This window comes from Aulonocara sp. 'chitande type north' Nkhata Bay, linkage group LG11 (genome assembly GCF_057382095.1).
Source record: "Aulonocara sp. 'chitande type north' Nkhata Bay isolate Kocher_YH1m ecotype deep benthic linkage group LG11, A_spYH_male_GT1.1, whole genome shotgun sequence".
Classification (NCBI taxonomy): domain Eukaryota; kingdom Metazoa; phylum Chordata; class Actinopteri; order Cichliformes; family Cichlidae; genus Aulonocara; species Aulonocara sp. 'chitande type north' Nkhata Bay.
In genome coordinates, this window is record NC_141354.1 from 16,070,331 (window position 1) to 16,095,247 (window position 24,917).

At 40.2% G+C, this 24,917-nt stretch overlaps 1 protein-coding gene across 5 annotated transcripts in view; it reads right to left on the reverse strand.

The window, feature by feature from the left end:
• triob (trio Rho guanine nucleotide exchange factor b) overlaps positions 1–24,917 on the reverse strand; it is a 109,943-nt gene that overhangs the window by 82,204 nt on the left and 2,822 nt on the right. For 2 of the 5 annotated variants that reach the window (XM_086310791.1, XM_086310795.1), the window contains exon 2: positions 13,688–13,741. The exons of 1 other annotated variant lie outside the window; for it this stretch is intronic. In XM_086310791.1, coding sequence (XP_086166917.1) covers positions 13,688–13,741 — 54 coding nt within the window. Of the gene's footprint in view, positions 1–4,458; positions 4,481–13,687; positions 13,742–24,917 lie in introns of those variants that run through there. 2 more of the 5 variants (XM_086310789.1, XM_086310790.1) reach the window with 2 other exon arrangements.

Sequence of the window (24,917 nt, forward strand, 5' to 3'; positions counted from 1 at the left end):
ATCTATGTTAATAAGTTGTCACTTAGAGTAGAATTTCATTCATAGAAATGTGTTCACCAAAAGAACTATTCGTGGTAGCTTCCTGTAGCCTTTAAACTGCGTCTCTGTGACCTCCAAACAGACTCCATGTTACATGCTACACAGCTACTGTAGCAGAGAGAGGGAGAGGGAGGGCAAAGGAGAACAGAAAGACCACAAGAGAAGCAGTCACTGGGAGAGGGACTATAAAGAAGATTGAATGTCCTTTTCAGTGCTGAGCGTCCATGTGCATCTGTCTGCTTGCAAACCCACAACAGTACACAGTACGAACTCACTGGGCAGCCAGCTGAGCCGCATCAACACATCAATGAAGCGGGGAGGAGGACGCTTTGTACAGCTCTGGATGCGCCATTCATCAGTTTCCTCTAACCAAACCACCCGATTGTCCCGCTGCACAACAAAAAACAGGCCAATAAAACACAGCAGACCAAATAACACTCGACAAGCAGGGCGCAGGAGGGAGAGAGCGAGAGGGACGAGTGGAGAGAGCTAGCGCCGCTGTGGTCTGATGTGTCACTAACTGCCTCAGAAGAAAGGGGGGCAGAAAAGAGAAAGAGGAGGAGAAAGAGAAAGATAGAAAGAAAGTGCTCAGCTGTCCCTCATTCATCAAGACAGTTGTGGCCTGAAGCAGATGGGACTTGAAACGATGATGTCAGACGGTGGGAGAGAGAGGTGAGGAGCGGAAGAGAGAGAGAGAGAAAGAGAGAGATGGGGAAGGCACTTGTTTTTCTAAGCTCTTCCAAATCTGATGCTTGAAAATACTTTAATAGTGCAAGTGTACAAATGTGGGTTGCTAAAATGTAGGAGAGCAAAAGTGGGCCGTCACATGATCGCCACCTACATATTTATCTGATAAAACCATGTGATCCATGCAGATCCATGTTGGTATTTGATTGATACTAGCATGATGGGATCAGTACTTTGTCCTCTAATGTCAGTATGTAGCCAACTGAATTGTATTCAATTATTTTCATTTGAAAATGTAAAAAAATCGATTTCAAACACGAACTATGAAAAATCTTTTTTGTGCTGACTGTCACATCTATTTTATTTACATCCAATATCACATTTCAACAACAGACACTTACCCTTGATTTAAAGAGACAGGTGTGTTTACATCCCAGGTTTTTAAAAACACGCTGAAAAGTGGGGGGTTGTGGAAAGTAAAAGTGTGTTCATTAAAATGTGCTCAGAATTTGTAAACTGATGATGATTTATCTCAATACAAAATACTGGACACGCGTAATGCACACACACAGTAGGCAATAAGTGCATTCTTGTATGGAACGGCACAGAAAGAAGAACTATCAGATCAGCCGACTCACGACCTGGGCTGACAGCAGCACTAACAGAGCGACAGCTGAGCTCTGATAATAGGATTAATTACTCCTACAAACCTCAGGGACAAAACTAACAATTAACACGTGATGAGCTTTAAAAGCTAGTCATTAGCGCGAGCACCGTGATGACGCTCGACTCTGCACCGGAGACGTCTGGCACACTTCGCTGACATAAAGCTGTGAACGTGACTCTCGGCAAAACATTTTTTAGTAAACAAGCTAAAAAAATAAATAAAGGAATGCTTAAAAGAATCCAGTAGTGGCTTACTGTCCAGTCTTTCCCTTGGTAGCTGCTTTTGGAAAGTAAAAAAACAACAGACAAAATGTGAAATGAAGTGCTGCTGAGAGCTCGCCAACTGGTAATTTCTTTCTGTAAACAGTATCTGTAATGAAAACCTCTAACAGAGCGCCGAATGATAAACAGAGAATCCGGTCCTGCAATTTGTGTCTCAACAAATCCAGCAAAACAGATAAAAACTATCATAGGCGAATCCAGCTTTTTTTTTTTTTTGATGACGTGTGTAAGCACCTGCAGGGCTCCAGTTTGCTAAAAGCAGGATAGTTCCTGTTTACAAGCTCGGCAGTCAGAGTCTGCTCCCAGAGGAAGACACAGAAAGACACGTGTGTGCACATTACTGTTACTAATGTATATCTGTGTGCGTGTGTCAATGTAGTCCAGGGGGAGTTTGCGTGGACTGTTTATGAGCTCCTGTTGCACAGATGCATCACTTTCTCTTCTCCTGTCATCCTTCGCTCCTCTGCAGCCAACTTCCTAAGCACATCCCCTCTCTGTTACCCCTCTCCTATCGCACCGTCGCCCTTCCTTGCCTTTTTTTCCCCAATCCAAAACAGTCTCTCCCAGTCATTTCCAATCATACCCTCCCTCTCCCCATCGCCTCTAACCCTATCCCCCAGTAAGTAGATTTTCACTAGACTTGTCCTCAACAAAGACCAGTGTCCTGTTGAGTACACACACAGCAAACACGGAACTACGGGGCTACAGCAGGAGGCCCCGACCGGGTCCCATGGTTATCCAGTGTTATCACAGCCCTGAAAAACAACTGGCTTAGAAAAACAGGCGCCACCGCACTATCTTATGGAACATCTGACTTATTGTACACGCATGGATACTCAAGTGATGCACAGATTCCCCACAACAGAGTGGTCAATAGTCACCAGGAGGAGAAAAGTGACATGTTTGCTCTCTACTTCAGATAAATGATATAAAAAAACACCAAAAAACACTCTTTTGCATGAGCACAAAGCTACATTTTGCAGTGAAAAAAATACCCGCATGCAGCGAATAAGCAGCACTTACTGGTGGGAGTATATTTGCAACATGCCAATTGATTTACAACAGTGTTTCTACCGAGGGAAAAATTTCACATCAATTCAGACAGTTGAGCAGTCCCAAATCTAATCTCATCTAGATGTTTCCAGGGTTTGTTCAGGCTCCTGACTGTCTCAGTTTGTAACCATCCTCTGAGAGGAAAGGGGGGGTGAGAAAGTAAGGGTGCGAGGAGTAGGGGACGATAAGAGAAAAGACAGAAGAAGACTTCAGGATTTGTTTGTGCCTCCTCATAATTTGCTCTCTTCTAGCCATTTCATTTTTGGTCTTTTATGACTTTGGGGGCCTCAAATTCATGCTCAACTCAGAACCACATCTGCATCCAGACTCCACCCTGACTACATATAGATAGGATGCAACACACAATCATGTACATGCTTTCTGTTTTTAGCAGCGCAACTTCTCCATAGTAAACACAAACACAAACCACACCTATGAACTTAACACGGAGCAGATACGCAGAATTACACGCAAATAACACATAAAATGACAGTATTACTGCAAGAGAAAAAGAGAGAACGAGATGGGGAGGGACAAACACAAGTCCCTGCACTCTTTACACTCACACAGTAAGGGTCACTAGATGCATTTATCAGTTATTCATTGGTAGGAATAAACATATTTTAAAACTGAGAAGATAGCATTTATCCAATTAGTTTCTGGGAGGAAACTCCTTACCAGCAAAAAACAAAGAGATATATCACTTTTTAAGCTCCAACATCTTTTCAACATGAAAGCCATGAATTGGAATTGTTAACTGATTAGTCTTAATCCGCCTAAAGGCACTAATTACAGTGGGCAAGTTAATTATTTTATTTGCATGATTTCTTTAACATCCTGGGCCTACACTCTGGCTGGCATCTTGCTCTTTTTTCCATCTCTAAGCTGAAAGGCTTTTGTACCAAGATGCCATGATGAATAAAATATTCGCCCTTAAAGTATACATTTTAACGTGGAACGCAGCATCCTCAGGGAAAAACTGCGAGTGGCTGAGCGCTTTCGTCTTGAGCTTTAGTATTCAGCTACGGTATTCAGCGTTTGATTTCTGGACGTCATTCAAAAAACACATTTTCATTTAACGCTGGAAGAAAGGAATATCATCAGTCTTGGGTTCGGCAAATTACGTCGACAGTGCTGACAACTTATTACTCTGTCACAGAATACGTGCATCAGCAGCCATGTCGAGAGGGGGGAGAAAATGGAAAAAATTATTTGATTATGTGGCTTTCTGCTTTGAAAATCAGGCGTTTCTGTCTTCAGTTAGCACAGTGCGACTTAAAAACGCTTCTTCCCAAAATTTAAATGAGTAACAGGAAACCAATAGAGCAGGCATTCCCAGCATTAATGGCCCTAATATTCCCATAATCCAGCCGTATAAAACTGTATTGACAAGCAGCTTACATATTAAAAGCTTACAGGTCACTAAACCCTTTTTCTTTCCCCACTGCCAAGAAGGTCACAGCTCGCTGTCTGCTCATGTTTTGATCAATGAGTAATATGAACAGGTTATTTGATATGCCGAGCAGCTACAGGCTAACTTGTTCAGGTGCAAGCAGAAGTTTTTGGTGGCTAATATTAGCCACTGTTGGCAAACTTTGAGCATAAATCATTGGCTGATAACTTGACCACCTTGAGTACTCTTTTGTACTTGCACCCCTGGTAAACATTCACCGGTATCCTCTAAGTTGCCACTCTTTAACTAAAAACCTAAAAAAAAATTAATTTAATCACCACCGTGGACTCCAGCTGCTCGCTCAAAGTTCATATCTTCACTTTGAAGTTGGTTCAGCTCTATTACTTGTCTTTTATGTTGAGAACTGCTGGCAAAGTGATATGCTACACCTTTATAGATTTTATATATGGTCTTGCTGGTGGCCACACCCCTTTCTATGTAAACATAACCCTTTGCAAGAGGATAGGCAAGGCCTCGTGACTCACATGCATTCATTAGTTACCCAGCAGACCAAAAATAGGTGGTTGTGACACTGCTGAGAAGTAGCTCTAAGCATAGCTCAGCAGAGTTTAATAGAATCCAAACGCTGCCAATGGAAATAATGCATTTTTTTAATGGGCATTAGGCATATGTTTTGGATTAATCGGCAAAAAAACAAACATAACAATAGATGAACATTTCAAAGCCTGTACTTTTCTTTGCTGTGTTTGAAACAAGTCAGTCTAGCTTTGTTTTATCATATCATACTTACAAGCTTTTACAGACATGATCCAGATGGTCAGTCAGCTGACCAACAAAGCAAGCAGCATGCCAGCGCAGGAGGGATTCCAGCCAGAGGATAGTAGATTGTATAGCCTCTCTCATTTAAAAAAAAAGTTTCAAGTTTCAACAACTAAAGCCGTTACCACCTGGGTTTCTCTCCATTATAAACACTGCTCTACTGAGTGTCAACTCTTATCTTGTGTTGACTCCATATTAGTATAAACCTGCAGGGTATAAACCAATCTAATTCATGAGAAACTGTCGTTATTAGTTCTGCTGCATGTGCTTAAATGCCTGAACTGAACTGTGGAATCACTATAATAGTCCAACTGCCACATTTCTGCAGTGCAACAAACCTTTGACTACAGTATTCCAGCATGAAAATGATCCAGTTCACTGCACAGATGCAACTACTATCAACAAATCCAACACCATGCTCCCACTGCTCACTTGAATGAATGAAGAGAAATTTTAGAACAGGAAATCAGATGTTTTGTCATAAATCATAGATCAGCACTGCTCCTGCAGCAGCTCAAGCATCAAAAAGTGAAATTATGGTCCTTTTGAAAAGGATGGAGCAGGCGTTGCAATGATATTCCTCTGTCCTCGGAGCAGCCAAGCATCCTTTATATCCCTGGAATCAAGCAGCAACCAGCAAGCACACGTATACACCCCCCACCCCCTTCCTGTTCAGCCCCTCCCCCGAGATGGCTATTTCCAGCAAGCAATTGGCTGATGCGCAGGGGGAAGAGGTTGATGGCGAGTGGATGGGTGTTAAGAATGGAAACCCTGACTTCCTATGCTTCAGTGCTCTCCAGGAAAAGGCCGGCTAAGTGACAGAGGACAAGATGATAATGATGTGAGAAGTAAGAATGATATGATGGTGTGGAGGACAGGGAGGAGGCGCGGTGGGATATAAGCTGCTAAAGATGAGCTGCATCATCTAAATTCTAATGAAATACTGTCTGGAATACATCTGTATTTTATTACTATTAACATGAAGTTTTGCAGACAGAGGATTCTGATGAAAAGAGTGGACCTGACGTTAACGGTGCAGGGGGAAAAAAAGTGCAGAGGAACTCACTGCCTGAACGTCAGGCCAGATACAGTTCACAACAGATGGAACCAATTAGCAGACAGCACAGCGGTGTAAATTTCTGCATTTAACATGCGTGTTTGTATGTGTCAGGAAAAACCCGATCAGCAGCGCATGGTAATAAGGAAAACAAATATTGATAAAGCTATGAATGACCTAATCCTCAAGGGAATATTGGTCATAGTGTTGGGATGTAGCTGGAGGTGTCTGAATGTCCATAGGTTGTGGAGAGGGAGCGGTAGCTGATCCCAGCTGACAGAGTTAAAAGCAAGGTGCACCATGCACACTCTGACATCCTACAACCAATTTAGAACCACCAAATAACCTGACATGCCTCTCTTTGGACTTTAAGAGAGGGAGAATATGCACAGAAAGGCTCAAGCTGACCTAGAGGTACAAGCAGAAAAGTTCCTGGTGACAGTGATAACCACTGCACCACCCACACGATGGCTCTGAAATCCCTTAAAGCAGCGGTCCCCATGCCCCGGACCACGGACCCGTACCAGTCCGTGAGTCGTTTGGTGCCGGACCGCGAGAGTTGAGGCTTGGGTGTGAAATTTATGGTTTTCAGTGATTTTAGCGTTTTTTGTTTTGTTTTATCGTTTTTATCGTTAACTTAGTTTCCCTGGGTCTTTTCCCACGTGTTATGAATAAATCTTTTATTTTGGTACAGGTACTGGTTTTATTTTGTTGTATTTATCTGCGACACCTTAAAGGCCGGTCTGTGAAAATATTGTCGGAATAAACCGGTCCTTGGCACAAAAAATGTTGGGGACAGCTGCCTTAGAGCAACACATTCAAACATATAGGGTAACTCTAAAAGTAAATGGTCAGGTGGTAAATTTCCAGATGTAATGTGGGTTATTTTTACATGGTACCTACCTACATCATTGCCTTTCTATGATGGCAACGAGTACTGTATAAAGAAAGATTGCATAAAGAAAACAATCACATTTACTTCCTACAATTTACGTGGTTATTACGTTTTAAATTAAATCTCAGACACTATTGGACCCATTAAAACATGCACATTTTCAATCAGTTTAATCATCATCCTTTTATTCAAATAATGACAGCTTTTTTGACAGCAACTAATAACTCCAGTAAACCTGTCCAACTCTTTTTAAGAGTAGTAATACAGATATTTAAAGCTATGCTCAAAATTCATTATCAACTGACAAAAACATCTACTCTACAGTGTGCATGGATTAAATAAGAACAAGACTACATTTCACTAATAGGCTCCAGCTTAAACAAGCCAGAGTGTGGTTTGGAAAAAGAAACTTTTTGGATTCGATTGTCTTATTATTTGCAGCCATCGGAAATGCGGCACGGCCAAACAGATATCATTATGTTGATATCCTGTCACAGAAGGATGCAAGCTGTGCGCTTAAAAAAAAGAAAAGAAAGACAGCCAGTGTTCTACAGCATGATCCAATTAAGGTCGTCTGCGCAAACACATACGCACACGTACAAAAGAGGTCAGGATGCACACATCCACATGCAGAAATCCACAGAAGGTTCACAAAGACACACTGCAGAGTGCAGAGTCCAGCTGTCTCTGTGTAAGACACCACAGGGAGTCTAACTGGCTTTCCTCTCTTTTATCATATCTCACGAGTTTGTGTGTGTGAGTGTGTGTGTGTGTGTGTGTGTGTGTGTGTGTGTGTGTGTGTGTGTGTGTGTGTGTGTGTGTGTGTGTGTGTGTGTGTGTGTAACTGTCAGGAAGAATTTGGTCATTTTAACTCTAATAACTATGTAGCGGCACGGGAGTCAGTTAACTCTAAACCACGATATTATTGAGAGGCTGTGATTCATTACACATTCCAGTGAACACTTTGCAAAGTCCCTGTTCCATAGTAGTGCATGTATAAGGTCTACCTGCCATACTAAACAGTAAGCATGCCGTAGCTGTTACACACATAGATGTTAACCACACTATGCACACTTTTTAGGCTATAGCATAAGCTACACTGACAAATATAAAATGTTATGGCACACTGTTGAATACACAATAGATGTGAGATTAATTAGTCATCTGCTTTTACGATAGTTCAAATTAGGTTCAGAGAGCCCCTTCTTTAAACCACAATATTAAACACACACATTGTGTGCTGTGGAAGTACATCTGTGAACTTACAGACTTAACTTAGGTTACAGTATAGCTGCCTTCCATTTGTCTCCTCATGCCGCCTGTTTTATTAGAGCTTTCATGACCTTTTGTTTCACCCTTTTGGTCTGTTCTCTGCATTTAAGTTGAAGTTAATTACAAATGAAGCTAAAGCTTCATTTAGATACCAGATAGAAAAAAGAGCAAGTAAACAATCAAACAGTCAAACACACACACACTCTACACTCCAGAGTTTAGTGTTTCCAATCCTGGACTTTGCAGGGGAGAAAAAAAAGATCCAATGAACTCCAGAGAAAACCACTTCCTCTTTGCTTAGAAGTTTGTGTGTGTGTGTGTGTGTGCGTGTGTGTGTCTGAGTGAGCCTGCCTGCCCGTCTTACCCGTGGTGCACATGGTTAGCATTCAAAGCCTAGTTCAATAGGAACCACACAGTGAGCCCAGTATGGGCAGAATGGGAGACTGAGCTCACAGCTGAATTAAACTGAACAGAAACATATGGAGGAAATCAGAGGAGAGGAATGGAGGAGTGGAGGGTTGGTTTTTTTTTTTTCAGTCAACAAGTATAAGACTGAAAATCGCTCTCATCTAATTCACTGTTGACTGTCTGCGCTAGAAATTATTAGGCCAGAAAAAGAGATGAAAATCATCCTGACTAAACTGGCAGTTGGCTACTGTTGCAGATGATTATTTTGGAATGAGCCTCAGCATATCTGGGGAATAGTCCAACACTTTACTCTAAGCATGCTTAGTCTGTAAATCCATATGCATGCAACAGTGTTTTGGGGACACTTGTGATTTTGTGGTTAAGTGTCTTCTACAAACTCGGCTGTAAGTAATGCATTTTTTTTTAATCTCCTCTTCTATGACAAATTGAAATGAATTTGTAACGCTCAATCCTGTTAATGCATAAATCAATGCATAAAAATTAAATAAAACAGAAAAGTGATCATATAAGCAAGGAAGTAAACCTCCACAGTATGTGCAGAATAAAAGCACCAATGTTTAGATGCGGGATGGATCCCTGCCCCTGTGTGGCACTGCGTGCTACCAGTGGAACAGATGAGTGCTGGCAGATCAGACAGACGAGGCAGGTTGATGTTGAAGAAAGGTTGAAGTTAGCATGAGTTTGTGGGATGCAGAAACATCACTCACCACTAAAGCAAGACCTAAAAATCTACCAATTCCCAGCATTATTTACACTTTTAAACCTAAATGATAACATAACTGATCGATCTTCTCTTTCTATGAAATGTGCAGCATCTTTCCCAATGAATGAAACAGGCTGTTATTGTTGTTCAAAAATAGCTGTATGCAGATTATGTAATATTACCTAACATGGCTCTGTTTTTTGGCTATAAGTGTGATTCTAATAATGGAATCCCTTCTCTGAACCACTGCTTGGCCTACACGATACTGCAAATATCTTCATTGAGCGACTTCATCCAGTATTTTTCTTCATTAGGATGCCATTTCATACGCCAATGCTAACATAAAACATTAGGTTTTCTCTATATATATTTTTATTTGGAAAGATCTGCATCCATACAAAGATGTGGGAAAACCACAGCTTTTGTTATATCCTCACAACATTTTATTTTTTCATGAAAACTGCTGTACCCAGGCTCTACGGAGAAGTAAATTGTAACAATGAGGAAAGCTACAGCAGAAAGGGCTACATTGTTGTAACTTACAACATGTGGGCATCACGGGCCAATAATTCATGTGACCATCAGCTCATTATCTCACAGAGGAATGGCTACTGCTGTCTTATGTTCAAAAATATCTCCAATAGTAAGGTAGTCCACATGCACTTGCATTCTTTGCATCCAATGAAGTTGGACTAGACTGTAACACAAAGAGTTTATCAGGTGCTTGTAATACTTATGATCGGTCATAGTGATAGTGTTGATCAGTCTGCCTGCTTGACAATCCCATTTTATCTTAAACAAAATGAGTGAAGTAAAAGGAATGGACTGAGAACTAAAACAGATATTCACAAAGTTTACCTTTGTGGATTTTAATTTGCAAAAACCATCTAAACCGTCGTGATTTTGTTTGTGATAGTGTCTCATGACGATGCCGTACAAGCATGTGACGCCCGTGGCAGCAACAGATGTGCGCAGATCAACAATGGAAAATATGGAGTGTGGGAGAGAGTGCGACCATGCAGCGTTTAAAGCGTGGATGTGCTGACATTACTTTAAGTTTTATTCTGTAAAAAGTGACAAAAACATTAGCGTCCACTGTACACTCTGCGTGGGAATAAAACTTATTTCTAGGAAGCCGCCACAGGAATGTGAAATTTACAGAGAAACCTCAGGATCCTCCCACTGACATGACTGCTGCGGCACCGAGCAAACCTCCAATATCCCCACTCCTGCTAAACAGGTGAAAATACAGTGGCTTGCAAAAGTATTCGGCCCCCTTGAACTTTTCCACATTTTGTCACATTACAGCCACAAACATAAATCAATTTTAGTGGAATTCCACGTGAAAGACCAATACAAGGTGGTGTACACGTGAGAAGTGGAACGTAAATCATACATGATTCCAAACATTTTTTTTACAAATAAATAACTGAAAAGTGGGACTCAGTCCCCTGAGTCAATACTTTGTAGAACCACCTTTTGCTGCAATTACAGCTGCCAGTCTTTTAGGGTCTGTCTTTACCAGCTTTGCACATCTACAGACTGAAATCTTTGCCCATTCTTCTTTGCAAAACAGCTCCAGCTCAGTCAGATTAGATGGACAGCGTTTGTGAACAGCAGTTTTCAGATCTTGCCACAGATTCTCGATTGGATTTAGATCTGGACTTTGACTGGGCCAGTCTAACACATGGATATGTTTTGTTTTAAACCCTGGCTTTATGTTTAGGGTCGTTGTCCTGCTGGAAGGTGAACCTCCGCCCCAGTCTCAAGTCTTTTGCTGACTCCAAAAGGTTTTCTTCCAAGATTGCCCTGTATTTGGCTCCATCCATCTTCCCATCAACTCTGACCAGCTTCCCTGTCCCTGTTGAAGAGAAGCACTCCCAGAACATGATGCTGCCACCAACATATTTGACAGTGGGGATGGTGTGTTCAGAGTGATGTGCAGTGTTAGTTTTCCGCCACACATAGCGTTTTGCATTTTAGCCAAAAAGTTCTAAAGACTAATAGTTGTCCTATGGACAGATTCCCCCACCTGAGCTGTAGATCTCTGCAGCTCGTCCAGAGTCACCATGGGCCTCTTGGCTGCATTTCTGATCAGTGCTCTCCTTGTTCGGCCTGTGAGTTTAGGTGGATGGCCTTGTCTTGGTAGGTTTATAGTTGTGCCGTACTCCTTCCATTTCTGAATGATCGCTTGAACAGCGCTCCGTGGGATGTTCAAGGCTTGGGAAATCTTTTTGTAGCCTAAGCCTGCTTTAAATTTAAATTTCAATAACTTTAACCCTGACCTGTCTGGTGTCTAAATCCAACCGAGAATCTGTGGCAAGATCTAAAAAAACTGCTGTTCACAAACGGCATCTAATCTGACTGAGCTGGAGCTGTTTTGCAAAGAAGAATGGGCAAGGATTTCAGTCTGTAGATGTGCAAAGCTGGTAGAGACAGACCCTAAAAGACTGGCAGCTGTAATTGCAGCAAAAGGTGGTTCTACAAAGTATTGACTCAGGGGACTGAGTCCCACTTTTCAGTTATTTATTTGTAAAAAAAAGGTTGGAATCATGTATGATTTACGTTCCACTTCTCACGTGTGCACCACCTTGTGTTGGTCTTTCACGTGGAATTCCACTAAAATTGATTTATGTTTGTGGCTGTAATGTGACAAAATGTGGAAAAGTTCAAGGGGGCCGAATACTTTTGCAAGCCACTGTAGATTTAAGAGCGGCAGGACTTAGTGCTGCTGAATCTTTGATTTTATTGATCTTTTGCTGTGTTTTACTTGCATCTATTTGAAAGAGTGAGTGTAAACCCAAAACATTATTTTATTTTATATGCTGCAATATGCAGAAAATGGGTTTAAATGTTAAAGAATTTCTTCAAGTCAAAGACTGTTGCATGTAATTTAATTTTTTGCTTAATGCAATGTGTATAAAATTAAAAGATTAAAACTCATAATACAATTTTTAAAAAGAGGCTTTCCATTTGATTCAATTTAATATGACGGATTATGCATAAAAAATAGAATTGGGCTGAAAGGTCTATTGTGTTATTACGTATTCAGGTCGTGTATCGTGTTTTTAAAAAGTAACTAAGTAACTAATTACTTTAGAAAATAAGTAATCAGTAACGTAACGGGATTACTTTTTTGGCAAAGTAATCAGTAATTAATTACTAATTACTGTTTTCAAGTAACTTGACCAACGCTGATATACACACACGGGCTTAAACAATTCTTAACCCTCTTGCACTTTCTAACAGGGCTGCAGACATACTCAGGTAAAGGGTAAAAGCTTGTATTCTTCATTAACATTCACAATACATGTTTAAAATGCACCACATCAGCACAAAAGCTTTTCCACAAGGACACCTGCAATTTCATGTTACAGTGTAATAGATTGCTACAGGCAATTTGCTAACCTGACACTTAATTCAACAGCAAGATGATTTTCTTCACAGTAATTGAGAATGAACAATGAACAATCAGCCATAAGCGGCCAATACAATCTGATTACCTTTGATTCGCCGTGAGCAGCTCAATTTCTTAATTTCTGCCCGATTTTCACAGAAACACAAAGACACCAAAGCAGCTCTAATTTTTTTCGTGTCAGCTTCAGGAATGAAGTTCAAAGTTCACAGGATTTAGCTGGTTTGTTCCAATCATTTTCACATTAACACCCATTCAGATTCTGGCAACAGGGAATAATAGCCCAAACGGTCAATTGAAAAGCAGTCTTCTTTTCATCCCTGGATGACCCAGTTGGAAAACATCAGGTCAAAACTGTGTCAGGCCCACATTTATATGGTATAATCTATGATCTAAGTGCATACACTAATATGGGCCATTTAACTGACCTGCTTATACTGCAAAACAAATCACCCTGGCAAGTGTGACTTGATATATTTTTAGTATGTGTGTCCTGGGGGTATTGGGCTGAGAAGCAACAAGGTCATGGTTGCTATCTGATGCACAGAGGAATATGAGTGTAATGGGATTGGACACAGAGAGCTTTGATGGAAGACAACATTTTATTTAAAGTGGACATAGTATATGGTGTCAGCCATGTTTTGGGGGTTTCAACACTGCCTCTCTTCTACCCACACAAATACATATACTATAAAACTATGCTGTCCCAGCCATGCTAAACTGGAGAGCATTTTAAGTGTGAGCCTTCCTTCTTTGGCTATAGAAGTCTTAACAAACACAAATGTGCATTTTACAGACCTCTGAGGCTTTCGTGGAATTCTGTTTGATGTGGGACAAATGAGATTATGTATAACTTATTTTGTGATCGCTAACTGCGAGATTCACGGGACGTTAAGGGATCATGTGCATCTATTCCCCTCTGTAAAGGGATTTCTGATTAATCCCTCGTGACCTACCTGAAGTTTGACCGGGGCCATCCAGTTTGGATTCACATTTTGGAAGAGAGCAATCTAAAAAGAGACAGAGATAAAAATGAGAGAGGGAGAGAGAAATTTTAAGAAAGGAAATATAGAGCTAAAGGACTGCCCAGTGACCCACTAAAGCAGCAGCATGACCTTCATAAAGCCTTGGGATTACAAATGAGAGCGAGTGAGCAATTCGAGAGGAGCCCTTTGATCTGCATATCTGGACAGACCCACCCTGAGATTAAACGCCATCAGACATTTTGTACGTAGTTCTACACACACACACACACACACACACACACACACACACACACACACACACACACACACACACACAGAGTTGTGTTTTCATATCTTAGTGGGGACATCTACCTGACATAATGCTTTCCCTAATCACATACCCTAAACATAACCTAATTGTAACCCTGATACTAAAAAAAATATTTTGAGTCTCAAAAATGTCTTCAAACTCATGCAGACAGGTATTTTGTCCCCATAACGGCTGTTGGTCCCACAAGTATAGTAACATCCCAGTTTTTGTTCCCCACAAAGATATGTAAACAAACACACACAGGCGTGCACGTTTACATAGATTTATAAATGTGCTACTATATGTGTTATCTGTATTTATCAAGAATATAGGTTTTTCTGTGCTCTTAAACACACGCTTAGACATACTCTCACACACATGTAGGACACCCAGCACTGATAAGTGAATTAACTTTTAAAAGATACCAAGTACAGCTGATACCATAGTATCTACTGCCTGAGAAACCATCTTTAAGGAGATAAAATTATTCAACCAGATATGTGAAAAAGCAAAGCTGCGTGCTTGGCAATTTCTATGCTAAGCGTGTAACACTACAGTTGAGACAAATTTGGTCTGCCCAAACTGCTAAGCTGGAATCAATAATGTCAGTTTGAGCACCTCAATTAATTCAGGATAAAATAATCAATAATGACTCATTCATAATGGATCCTCTCCTAGTCCACACATCCAGCACACAAATCTAATTTTGCCAAATTCATACATAAATAAATAAGGCAACATTACTTCAAAGGGAACACTGATGTGAGAGACATTCCATGCCGATGACATAAACCCTTGAAAATAAATAAAAATGAATGAAATGACTCCAGACTGTAATAGAAGTTTCCCAGAAGTCAGTGCAGGTAACAGCTGGACCAAATGACCAAATCATCTTGTAGCCTGTAGAAGACTGAGAAACTCTTTCTGGGTCGCTCACTAGTTGTACACTATAGTGGCAAAAGATAACAGAGAGGAGAGAAGAGGGGCAGCTTAGTCCTTCACTCTAACTTTTCCTGGACTCCTTTATGAAAAGAACAGCCTGGCATATGCTGTCGCCTAGCCAGGATTACAGTAAGCACCTGTTCACGCACAGTACGCTTCATTTTGTACAGTGTAGATAAAGTTTTTGGTCCAGTGAAAAGCACTAACAGAATTTTCAAGAGCTTATATATACATGCATGCACAGCAGCCTGCGAGAGACAGACAGGCAGTCGGAGACGCCAAAGGGAACACAAAACAGAAGGTAACCGTCTACCAAATACTGTGAAATAAACAAACCACTAGGTTAAAAATAATTGAAAGAATCTTTACTTGTACCTGAGGACAAGGTCAAGCTGTTAGGAGGTTTTAAAGTAAGTAGGAACTATCCAGATTTCTCCAAAATCTGCACAAATGAACTTCTAGAGAATAAATAATGCAGATTATTTAATGTAAGAGAATTAATATAAGAGAAATGTCATGTTTACAAAAGGGAAAACAGAGGAAAACCCTTTTAGAGCAACGATGATATAGAAAGATGTTAACCTAAATCCTGTGCCTGTTTTTGTGATTGTGTAGGAAAAGAGAGAGGGGAAAAAAGTGAAATCATGCACCACTAAGTGTGACCAATCAAATTCATTTGAGTGCATGTGTAAATTCGACAACAGCAGAAGCAAGAACCAGTACTTCTGCAAGCCTATACATTAGGATGGTATGTTAGTTTGATCCTCAACCCATTTTATATAAAGGCAGAGAGGCTTTGTCGGCTAAGTCCGAGGAGCACTGGGCTGGCACTGTTCACGCAACACAGATCAGAGCCTGCTGCTGCCTTCAAAGCAAGGGTGAATGATGCAGAGTCAGTCTGTTTGTGAAGGGAAGAGAGACTACACAGTTCCTGCTGGACAGAGTAAGTACAGCTGTTGGCAGAAGACAAGCAGTCACGGGCAGCACACAAGCTCACACATGTATGCAAACACACTCTGCAAGCTGTGCTTTGATTTTACCAAAGCTGAGCCCATGATGCACTTTAGTCCGATTTGTTGTTTTCATGCTGACTAAAGAGCGTCCTTGACTTGCCTGCTAAAGAAAGTAAAACATGCAGAGAAGAGCAGTAAAGAGAACGGGTATATTATCAGAATCAGCTTAAGCATAAATAGGAAAAGTGTTAAATTAAATATTCCAAAGTTAACAACACTATGTACAATATAAGCAAGATATTACAAGTGAAAAATAGTCCAGATGTCATAAGGAGGAGATGTAAAGTTTAATTGCAGTAGGTAGGAATGCTTTCCTGTGCTGTTCTGCGGTACATCGTGGTAGAATGAGTCTTTTGCTGACCGTGCTACTGTGGCTTTCCAGCAGAAGATGGAGAGGGTGTAAACTAAGAAGCTTGGAAAGAAAAGTGTCTGGACTTCTTTAAGTTGCTTGAAAACGTTTCACCTCTCATCCGAGAAGCTTCTTCAGTTCTAGGGTCAAATGGTGACACCAACTCTCTGCCATCTATAATCCAGTTTTGAGATCCCTTCACAGACGCCTTAACACCCACTCACATCCTGGGCCATCTGACCTCAGGAAATCACATGATAGGGTGGGGGCAAGGTTTCACAATGAGCTCACCAGAAACCCTGTCTGATTGTGACCTACACCCGTTTTCACACCTTGGCTCATGTGATTAGGTAGAGGATCATTAGGGGGTCCATTGTCCCCCTTGGGGGGGATACTCCCACAGGGCTTAAATCTGGGACTCTCCATCATTTGACCTTAGAACTGAAGAAGCTTCTCGGATGAGAGGTGAAACGTCTTCAAGCAACTTAAAGACGTCCAGACGCTTTTCTTTCCAAGCTCCTTAGACTACGATGACCTGGATGACTGAGAACCTTCACAGAGAAGATGTAATAGATCGTTAAATACTGTCCGTAACTTGGACAGCATCCTCCTTTCTGAAACCGCTGTCAGAGAGTCGAGCTCCACACCCACAGCATCACTGACCTTGTAGGTCAGTTTATTGAGTCTGTTGCTATCCGTTGCACCACAGCGCAGACAATGGCACTGGCCACCACAGACTCATAAAACTTCCTGAGCATCATCCGGCATATATCAAAGGACCTCAGTAGTCTCTGAGAATACAGATGGCTTTGGCCCTTCTTCTAGAGGGTTTCTGTGTTTTTAATGAAGTCCAAGGGTTTTTTTTGTCAATGTGATCACCACGGTAACAGTATATGAAGTTTCATGAATGCAGCTTTTGCATGTGTGCTTCTGTGTGTGTGACAGAATATCATTTAAAGTTACTGCCATCAGCCTCATATAAAATTCAACAGAAAGACTTGAATTAGGAGCTGTAATTTTTTTAAAAGCAAGAAACTAGAGTGCACAGTGCAAGAATGAGGCCTCCTTTTCTTTCTAACTCTACGCAGGAAAAGCAACTGGTACTCTCGCTAACTGGTTTTATGAATGGAAAAAAATAGCACACTGCCTGACACTTGACATGCAACCTTTCTCTCAAAAAGTATTTAAAAAAATAGCCCCAGAACTCAAGCAGAGCACTGGCCTCATGAGTCATTGCTCGTGTTTTTTTTTTTTCAAAGTGCTTTTGGTGAAAGTAAAACTGAGACACAAAGCATTGCATGATGCTCCTGACTTAAAAGACTCCACATTCAGATACTACCTTTGCCTGAAAGAGAGACGAGATAAGGGAGGCTATAAGCAGAAAGCTTGAGAAAGGAAGAATCATATTTTCGTTTATGAACATACGGAACTTCATATGACAATGTAAAGCATTTTATAATCTCTGCATTGGTGTCTCGGTTACTGAAGGTACAAGAAAAGAATGGAATTAGATGTGGTGGGACTTGCAAACAGAAGATCTGAATATTACAATAAAAGATCATTACTTGGATATATTACAACCCTGAGCAGAAGCGAGGTCTGAAGTAATGATGGAAGGCTGTGTGGGAGAGAAGTGGAGGAGGCGAGGAAAGGAATGAAAAAGGACAGAACGAGTGGGAGACTGCAGTTGAGTGATAGGCTTCGCTCTTATCAGATGGGGGATTTGCAGAAGACACAGAGACGAACCCACAGCTTATTTTTATGACCTGCAATCCTCCTTCATCCACCCAACCCCCCCTGTGCTTCATAAGCCCGGGGCGACGTGGGTGGGATGTAGTGATTTATACCTATGTGCACGTGTGTGTCATATGTATATGAATGTGCATGTGTTAGAACACAAGACGAACGTACTGGAATTCCTGGTAATTGACTTGACACTAGTAACCGATGCCATTCACATATGTGCACAAATACTCAGCTGATCTTTCTGGATAATTTTCCTGTTAACCACTTTAAATGAACGAACGTGATCTCTGTCACGGTGCAAAATAAGGCAGCGTAGTTTCACTCAAGACCTTAACTCAAATTAACTCAAGAAAATAAATGGCAAACTGAAAAGTTTGATTGGCTTCATTAAAGCTGAAACAACCGCGGCACGTACTTCCACATTTCCTGTGTTAACGTAATGGCCCAGGCCATGTCGGTGTGTCTTCAAAGCGACTCCACAGATGTACGTGACATTTTACAACAATCAATAACTTGGCGTGATGGAGTGTATTACGACTCTCAAAAAGGTCGAGAGCCTTTGATGAGATCGATCAGCATGGTCTGGCTGGTGTAACAGGTAATTGCCTCACTGTGCACCCTTCTTGATTGTCTTTGCCATAAAACTCTTAGAAATGGATCCCGATATCTGGCCCTTATAATACAGTGTACAGTAGGCTTTTTATATAAATTCACAGTAAGTGGAGGATTAACTCTTTATTAGCCATATCAGCAACTTTGTGAGGGTATTTCAGGCACACAGGCACCAGCATCTGGTCTGTTTATTGCACATACTTGCTCAATTTGATCACAAGTGGGATGGAACATAAATGCCACTCCACTGCAACATATATGTTTAAGGGGGAAAATTAGTACATCTGTTTAAATTCAATTTGCTAATATCAGGGATTAAATACTTTCCATACAGTTTGACTCCTATATAAGTCTCACCACACTGCCAATGCTTTAAATTGAAATTAGGAATTATTAATGCCTTAAACACACTGTAAAGCTACTCAGTGGGTTAGATCGGACCCTATGGTGGGCCAGTTTTTGCTTACTGGCTGTGCACAACTGATTTATGGGTCTGTTATCTCTCTCTTACATGGAGAATTAATTTTGGAATACGCTGTTGCTTGCACACCTGTGAAAGATAATTGGATTTTGAAGGAAGATTTGGACATTCAGCAGATGATAAACAAGCATAAATGGTTAAAAACTTACTGTAAGGCTCAGCATGAATGTGCAAATATTTATTACTTATGGTACAAAAACCGAAAGTATACAGTATTAAATGACCAATTTGAGAGAACTCAAGTTCATAAGCACTCCTTTTGGTCCAGTTTGTATCACTTTGTTTTCAAGCAAGCGCTCTGAAAACAGCCTAAAACATTTCCTGGCTTCGAGATGTTGGCATTTAATATACATAATCTGCATGTTTTGTGGACAGCGTCTTAACTGTTGGCTTTAGAGCAAAGGTTCTAACATTTCTGATGAGCACACGAGTAAAAATGTACACGTCGGCCAAAGATACGGAGAATCTCTACTGTGAATAAAAACAGCCAAGCAATGACGCAATGAAGAATAACTGGACTTTCCAATATTTCGAATGTTTGCTATCTTAAGACTTTTTGAAAATATGTCTTAAAACTATGCCAAAAAATGCAGTTTACTGAATAGTTTTCTGATGCATGAAGTCTAAATAACACACAGTTTTACTCCAAATCTTTGTCCCACAAGGAGGTCGGCTAGGAGGAAAACACCCTGATGAGTGCAGCCACACAAACCTTGGGCTGCGACCTGGCCAGTCATTCAACCAGCAAAATTTCCCCCCGTTTTGCTGACAGCTTCTCCATCTTTAGCCTGTGGCACTATGTGGATTATGATTGATCGACAGTTGCTTGTAAAGCCAGTGGAGTTAAAACTTTGATCTGCAAACATGCTACAAGTCAATCTTGGACTTTACTCTGGTTTTCTCTGCTGCGTCACACTTATTTAACAAATAGTTTATTGGTTGTTGTCATTTTGGCTTCTTTTACTGATTTTTAACTATTACCAAGGTACTAATTCTTGACCACTGCCTTATTTGGCATTGGACGGTATAATCAGCTGATGATGGCTAATAAAGAAGAGTTAAAATAAAAGAAAAATGATTATTTAGTAGTGCTGTCAGCATTAATCTTGTAAAAATGACGTAAACTCCATAACCGCATTAACGCCACAAATCTCCGTTAGCGAGTTAATGCGGATCGCCCCTTACATGGGGCTGCACGGCGCTAAGGCATTAACGAGCTAACCGCGCCAAAGCGTTAACGAGCTAACCGCGCTAATGCATTGATGCTGTGCAGCCCCACGCATGGGGAGCTCTGCGTTAACTCGCTAACTCGATTTGTGGCATTAATGTGTTTATGGCGTTAACGTCATTTTAACAAGATTAATGCTGACAGCACTATAATTTAGGTTTTTTTAAAAATGTATTTGTATACAGTGACACAGAATGAGGATGCTTTATTTTTATCACATTTGCAAGGCAGACAAAAGTGTTACCAATGTTTACCACTAGTCAATTACTCTAAACCCCTAGTTCTAAAGTAACGTTTCACATATAAAAATGTTGGTTCATGTTGTTACTCTGTGCAACACTTAAATACACTCATATATCCCAGCGTTAAGGAAGGCAAAGCTACTTATCAGCCTGTTTCTTGTGATTGCACACACAAATGCTGCCATGAAAGAGATTGTTATTTTGTCCTTCTGTAACTAGCATTTTACAAAAAGCATAGGGATATCTATGTTTTTCAAACTAGTCCTGTTTTTCTGTGGAAGTTTACCTAACAGACTCTTTAAGCAGTGCCGGCTGATTTAGCAGCACAGGCACTGCCAATCTAAGCTTACAGTCTTTAACTCTGACCAACTGCCAATTAAGCTGCTCCGAGAAGCGACCGTAAGGTCTCAGCCTCAAGACCAGAGTAGCCTACATTTTGCAGGGTGTACTCCACCCAAGCCTCAGATCTATAATTTGATGACTGAAGGGTTTTTTTGTCCCTCTAAGTATGTCATGTCCTCTCTTTCTGGATCTCACTCCAGTTCCCCTCAATCCCACATTTACATTCACTTTCTTCAATCTGTTTCTCTTTGCCTTCACTCTGCCGTTTCTCTCAGTACACACTGCATGTTTTAAGATGCATACTGCACTGTCTGTTGAAGTTCTCTTCCTCATCTAAATGATTATATAAGATTTACGCTTGAGTCTGCAAGGCAACGCTAGGTCGTTATGCTTCCATCGATTGCGAGTGTGCTCAACGAAAATAAAGAATCACTGCTTAGTGATCTGGCTGCTATTGCAGCCTGCAACTGGCAGAGGTCACTGGGTTCACTTTGCAAAAAACCTAAACCCTAGGGCTGGGCCATATCACGGTAATACTGTTATAATGTTGGGCAATGATAAGAAAATGAAATATCGCGATAGAATATGAGTAAAACGCGCATGCGCAGTGCCTTTGTTTTCATATGCACATGACGGAAAAGGCATGGTGGCTATGGAGAATGAGTAGGGCAAAAGCAGATCATTGAATGAAACAGATGAACCAGAATTGGTTTGTAAAAATGGTGCAGCTTCAGTGATGTGGAACTGCTTTGGTTTTTGTCCGTCATATAGCCACCAAAGCACATTTTTTTGTACATGGCGCTCAAAAATCTGTCAAAAAATGTTTTAGTACGACTTTGCATTATGTCTACCATAGTCAGGAGCCACTTGGAGTAATACGTACTGTGCTTCAACCTAATATTACCGTATTGTGTGTGTATAAGGATCCCAAAATGGCACCTGTTAAGAGACATGCGTATGAAGCGGATTTTAAACTCAGTCGTGCAGTAGAACATGGGAATAGAGCAGCTGTGACAGAATTCAGAATTAATGAATCAATGGTATGGAAGTGGAAGAAGCAAGAAGAATGAGTTGAGTATGGTTTGACTAATCTGACTGTTTTGTTTCACTTAATGCGCCAGAAAAATACGTATTTGACTTATTTATTTGGCACACTGCAGTTTCATGTTGCTAAGCACCTCTTTTTAACTTTTGTGGATATTATACATGGTTATGCTGAGGATATTTCCGCCCATTTTCACTGGAAATGCCTTTTGGTTAAACTTTGCAAGGAATGCAAATTCCTTGCAAATGCAATTTTTTATATAGCTTTAATGCACATAAAAAACAGCTGCTTGTTTAAGTGAAATAAAACTGATGGGGTTTTTTGCGCTGATAAAGTTGTCGAGTTGTAAAGTATTTTGTTTCACATCAATTATATCGTCAGTTATATCGTTATCGCAAATTTTCAAATATATATCATGATAAATATTTTTGGCCATATTGCCCTACCGTACTAAACCCTATAGTTTATTGATATTATGACTAAAGATGCCAGTCCTATGACCAATGTAGTTGACTGCAGACTGGGAATATGGCTCTAATGCAAGATGTTTTGACAGTTATTGGACCTTCTTCCAACATACATCTGGTTGCTTTTACGCCAATTGAGTTTCACAGTGCAGCTCTGTACAATAATAGTATTGCGCAGGGCCAGTAACTTCATTTAGCATCACTCAAAAGACTATATGAATTAATGCCTTTTATAATATACCATCATCCCAGTTTTATTTTTTTGTCTTGCCAGTAAGGCTTGCCCCAAAGCGCCTTAATGTATTTGAAAGCGGTTAATCAGAAGATATGATGGGTTGCAACATAATCTGATTTGTTGGCTCATATTGCTAGTGATGCAAGTGTCACATCACTGGCCATATGGAATACAGAAGACTCTATTCAGCAATCTGCCAAATTAGAAATTGGCTGCACATCTTAATGACAGACATGCTGTATGTATGACATTACATGGAATAGAGTCATTTAAGCATGAAATAACACTTATTGGTCAATATTTGTAGAAGTCAAACTGGATAATGATTTGTATTTTGCACAACTTGCAATGTAGAACATGCAATACTCACTGCAAACTGCAAACTCAGAGCACTGCAACCCCAGTTCTATAATTGTCTGAATGAATGAATGAACAGAAGTTTAAAATCCCAACTTTACTCACGCACTCTTACATTATTAACAGCAAACCCAGGAAAATAACTATATACATGACAAAGAGTGCTGTTCTTTGACAGACCTACACTTCAAGTTTACTCATTTTGACAATGAGTGGATTTTTAGGTTGCAAACTAATGGTTGTATTGCACATTAAATAAGGATAATTGTATATAATAATTAGAGCAGGGCGATATGACCAAAATATTTATCACAATATGCATTTGAAAATTTGCGATAACGACATAACTGACGATATAATTGACACTAGACAAAATACTTTACAACTCGACAACTTTATTAGTGCAAAAAAACCCCTATCAATGTATTTTTACTTAAACAAGCAGCTGTTTTTGATGTGCATTAAAGTTATATAAAAATTTAACAGTGCAAAAGCAAATTCCTTGCTGACAGTTTAACCAAAAGGCATTTCCAATGGAAATTGACCGACATATCCTCAGCATAACCATGTATAATATCCACAAGTTAAAAAGAGGTTATACACACACAATACGGTAATATTATGTTGAAGCACAGTATCACTTCGCGAGGCTCCTGCCTACGGTAGCCGTAATGCTCCGACAATCCATCAAGCAGTGCGGCTTCGTAGCTTAGCAAAGTCGTACTAAAACATTTGACAGATTTTCGAGCGCCGTGTACCACATAAAATCGTTAAGGGGCACTGTTGATTTTCAGAAAAATCAAAAGATTAATTTTAAGTGTGCCGTATTTTGAAAAAAAATACGGTAATAACGACGGCCCGCTAGCATGCTCTAGCAAAAATAGTGATTTGTTGTGTATCTGACAGATGAAAGCTAAACCAGTTCCACACCACTGAAGTTGCAGCATTTTTACAAACCAATTCTGGTTCATCCGTTTCATTCAACGATCCGCTTTCGCCCTTCTCATTCTCCATCGCCGCCATGCTTTTTCCGCCATGTGCATATGTAAACAAAGGCACTGTGCATGCGCATTTTACCCATATTCTATCGCGATATTTCATTTTCTTATCATTGCCCAACATTATACCGGTATTACCGTGAATGGTATGATATGGCCCAGCCCTAATAATGATATATTACAAAAAACTATATATTTAGATAGGCGTAGGTAACTTATTATAGATCAGTGCACAGTTACACATATATTATTGCAATGAGGGACTGTGTATTACATAGCTCTATTTATTTACATATAGTGTATATGTATATATTAGACTGTATAACCAAGAACAGACATATAATGAGTTAAATAGGGAATGAATAAGCATTTGCTCCACCCACTCATTTTCAAACAGGAAATGGTTGATATTTTATAGGATTTCAGTCTATTGAGTTTGACTGACATGGTTTTTTCACATTAATATGATGGCTTTCTTTTATTTAATGTTTCTTGGGCTTTTTTATCTTTATTTACATTAGTTACATGTTCAAAACTAAGATCTCATCCATACAACTTTCATGCTCATTTAGACAGATAAAGATATGGAACAGTTCCTGACTTCTATATCTAGGGAAATCTTTAGTTATGAGCAACTTGCCTTGATCACAAATGACCTAATATTTTCACAGTTACGTTTTCGAGTAATCAGCTGTTGCACCATGATGCCTTACTTCAAATAATTGGTCCAATCCAAAATTCAAACTGGAAACAAAGGAGTATTAATACATATTCTTGATCTGATAGTCAACTGATTGTGCTATTTATATAAAGGATAGGGAACAACTAAATATAACTATGAGGAGTGTTATTGT